Source organism: Bidens hawaiensis, unplaced genomic scaffold (assembly GCF_021521415.1).
Source record: "Bidens hawaiensis isolate Kalapana, Puna unplaced genomic scaffold, B.hawaiensis_p1.1 tig00024229_1, whole genome shotgun sequence".
In the NCBI taxonomy this organism is placed as follows: Eukaryota; Viridiplantae; Streptophyta; class Magnoliopsida; order Asterales; family Asteraceae; genus Bidens; species Bidens hawaiensis.
This window is the reverse complement of record NW_027493807.1, coordinates 90,011-92,614: the sequence shown is the minus strand read 5'-3', so window position 1 is coordinate 92,614 and position 2,604 is coordinate 90,011. Positions and strand designations below refer to the sequence as shown.

The 2,604-nt window shown below is 33.6% G+C and overlaps 1 protein-coding gene across 1 annotated transcript; it reads left to right on the top strand.

Annotated features, from left to right (window-relative positions):
• The first annotated feature begins 237 nt into the window (after positions 1 to 237).
• On the top strand, positions 238 to 2,333 carry LOC143568783 (uncharacterized). Its single transcript, XM_077054851.1, has 3 exons — positions 238 to 531; positions 734 to 1,335; positions 1,442 to 2,333. Exons 1-3 carry the CDS (start codon positions 238 to 240, stop codon positions 2,331 to 2,333), a joined length of 1,788 nt encoding a protein of 595 aa, XP_076910966.1.
• Positions 2,334 to 2,604: the final 271 nt, after the last annotated feature.

Sequence of the window (2,604 nt, the reverse complement as noted above, 5' to 3'; positions counted from 1 at the left end):
ACTTAACATATAACCAAAACCATAATATGCAGTGCCATACATAAGTACGAGAAACTTGTTATCATGACTATGTTTTCACTCTTGAGATTTGTATTGGATTTCTTTAATATTTTGTTTGATTATAGTAATAAACTAATAATTGTATTATTTAATGCTTACCATGTCATTTTCTTTTTTATCAGAATGGATCAAATAACTGCAATATTAGATCTGATTTAGAATGAAGATTTTAACACAATGTCTCAATTCGCGGTTGTGAATAATGATGATGTGGATGATGTTTTAGAAGAAGACGGAATTGAAGATGATGATATCGATGTAGAAGATATTGGAATTGGGGATGAGGCTCACAAAATCACAGATGAAATATCACATGGTAATGTTCAAGTACCTTCAACTTATACCAATTTAGAGAAAACTAACTTGAATGTTGATGGCAATTGGATGATATCATATACCGAGAGTAAAAATGATTTGACTAGTGAGTTGGGAAAAGACTCTTTCAATGATAAGGAAGAACTTATTAGAGCAGTCAAACTCAATCATATCAAGTCACATAAATAAACATTTTAAGGTTATAGAATCGAAGCCAACTACTTGGTGTATAATATGTAAGTTACATGAACAAGGTTGCAAATGGCAAGTTTGTGCAAGTAGACGTAAACGTAGTGGATCTTTTGAAATCACACAATATATAGGTCCACATACTTGTTTGCATTATAAAATTACCCAGGATCATCCAAACCTAGATGCAACTTTAATTGCTCAAGAAATCCAACACCTTATAAAAGAGCAGCCCTCTATTAGTAATATTGCTTTGAGAGCCGAAATTATTGATAAGTTAGGCTATACTCCTTCATATAAGAAGGTTTGGGTAGGAAAGCAAAAGGCAATTGAACACGTCTTTGGGAATTGGGAAGAATCTTATATTATGTTAGCAAAGTTTTTAAATGCACTACGGAAGTTTAATCAGGGGACTATAATTGAATGGTGCATTATGAGACACACGGATAATCAGGTGGAATTCAGACGTGTGTTTTGGGCATTTGATCCATGTATCAAGGGATTTAAACAATGCCGACCTGTGATTAGTATTGACGCCACACATTTGTATGGTAAGTATAAAGGCAAGATGATGATCGCAATGGGAGTTGACGGTAACAATCAGATATTGCCACTTGCATTTGCTATTCTTGAGAATGACTCTTATCCTAGTTGGAATTGGTTTCTTTCTCATGTCAAGAAACATGTTGTAAAAGATATTCAAGGGGTATGTTTAATATCTGATCGTCATGCTGGAATCTTAAAGGCAGTTAATGAAGAAGGATCTCCTTGGTAAGAACCATGTGGTTTTCACAAGTATTGTTTATAAAAACTATATCATATTCGTTTTGTTTTGTTTTTTTATGTCAATAACATTTATCATTTTGTTTTTCCATAGGTATTGTTTAAGGCATTTTATCAACAATTTTAATGATAAGTTTTGCAACTCAAAATTGAAAAAATTAGCTTATCGTGCTGGAAGTCAAAATCAAATTCGAAAGTTCAACTCTATAATGGAAGAAATTGGGACGATAAATTTACAAGCTCGTCAATGGCTCGAGGACCATGCACTTGATAAATGGACACTTGCACATGATGGTGGAAAGCGATATGGGTTACTCACAACAAATTTATCTGAGATATTTAATAGTGTACTTAAAGGTGCTCATTTCTTACCGATAACCTCATGTGTTCAACTTACATTTTATAGATTGGTTCACTATTTTGAGGTGAGACGTCCTATGGGATCTATTGCGCAAGCTAACGGAGATGTGTATACTCCCCATGTTGCGGCAAAACAAGCTGCTTTAATGTCAAAAGCAGGTGCGCATTCTTTGAAATCTTTTAATCGACAGAAGGGAATTGTTGAGATCGTAACACAAAAGGGAAAAAATGTCCAAGTAGTTAATTTGGAACAGAGAACTTGCTCGTGTGGTAAATGGGAGATACTTAAGTATCCTTGTTCTCATGTTTTGAGTGTATGCGCCAAACTTTTTTTGAACAATTGGCAATACATTAACAAGTGTTACTCAATTGTGGATTATTGTGCTACTTGGTCATCTGAGTTTTTCCCGATTCCTCATGAAGCTTATTGGCCACAATCACCATCTATTAGATTACTTCCAAATTCGGATCTAAAGCGAGACAAAAAGGGTCGCCCTCGCTCAACAAGGCTTCGAAATGGAATGGACATTAAAAAAGGTAAAAGTGGTAACCGTTGTGAAATTTGTGGAGAGCGTGGTCATAATCGGTCAACATGTCCCTGCAAGCCTAGAAGAATAAATGTCTAAGTTGGTATAGTTGTTTTGACTTTTTTTATTTTAATTTGTACCTAATATCATCAAGTTGACTTTATTTGACGTTCTTATTTTTGTTTGTCTTTGATATTGAGACCGTTTAGTTTGAAATGCTTGTTTAGTATGTTTTTTATGTTTCTTATCTCATGTTAAGATTTATTTAGATGACTTTTAAGTTGTAGCTAACATGGCTTGATTGAAGAAAAAATAAAAATAAAATGCTTGTGATAAGTTAATTAAAAAAAACAAAAATTAAAACTCCAGT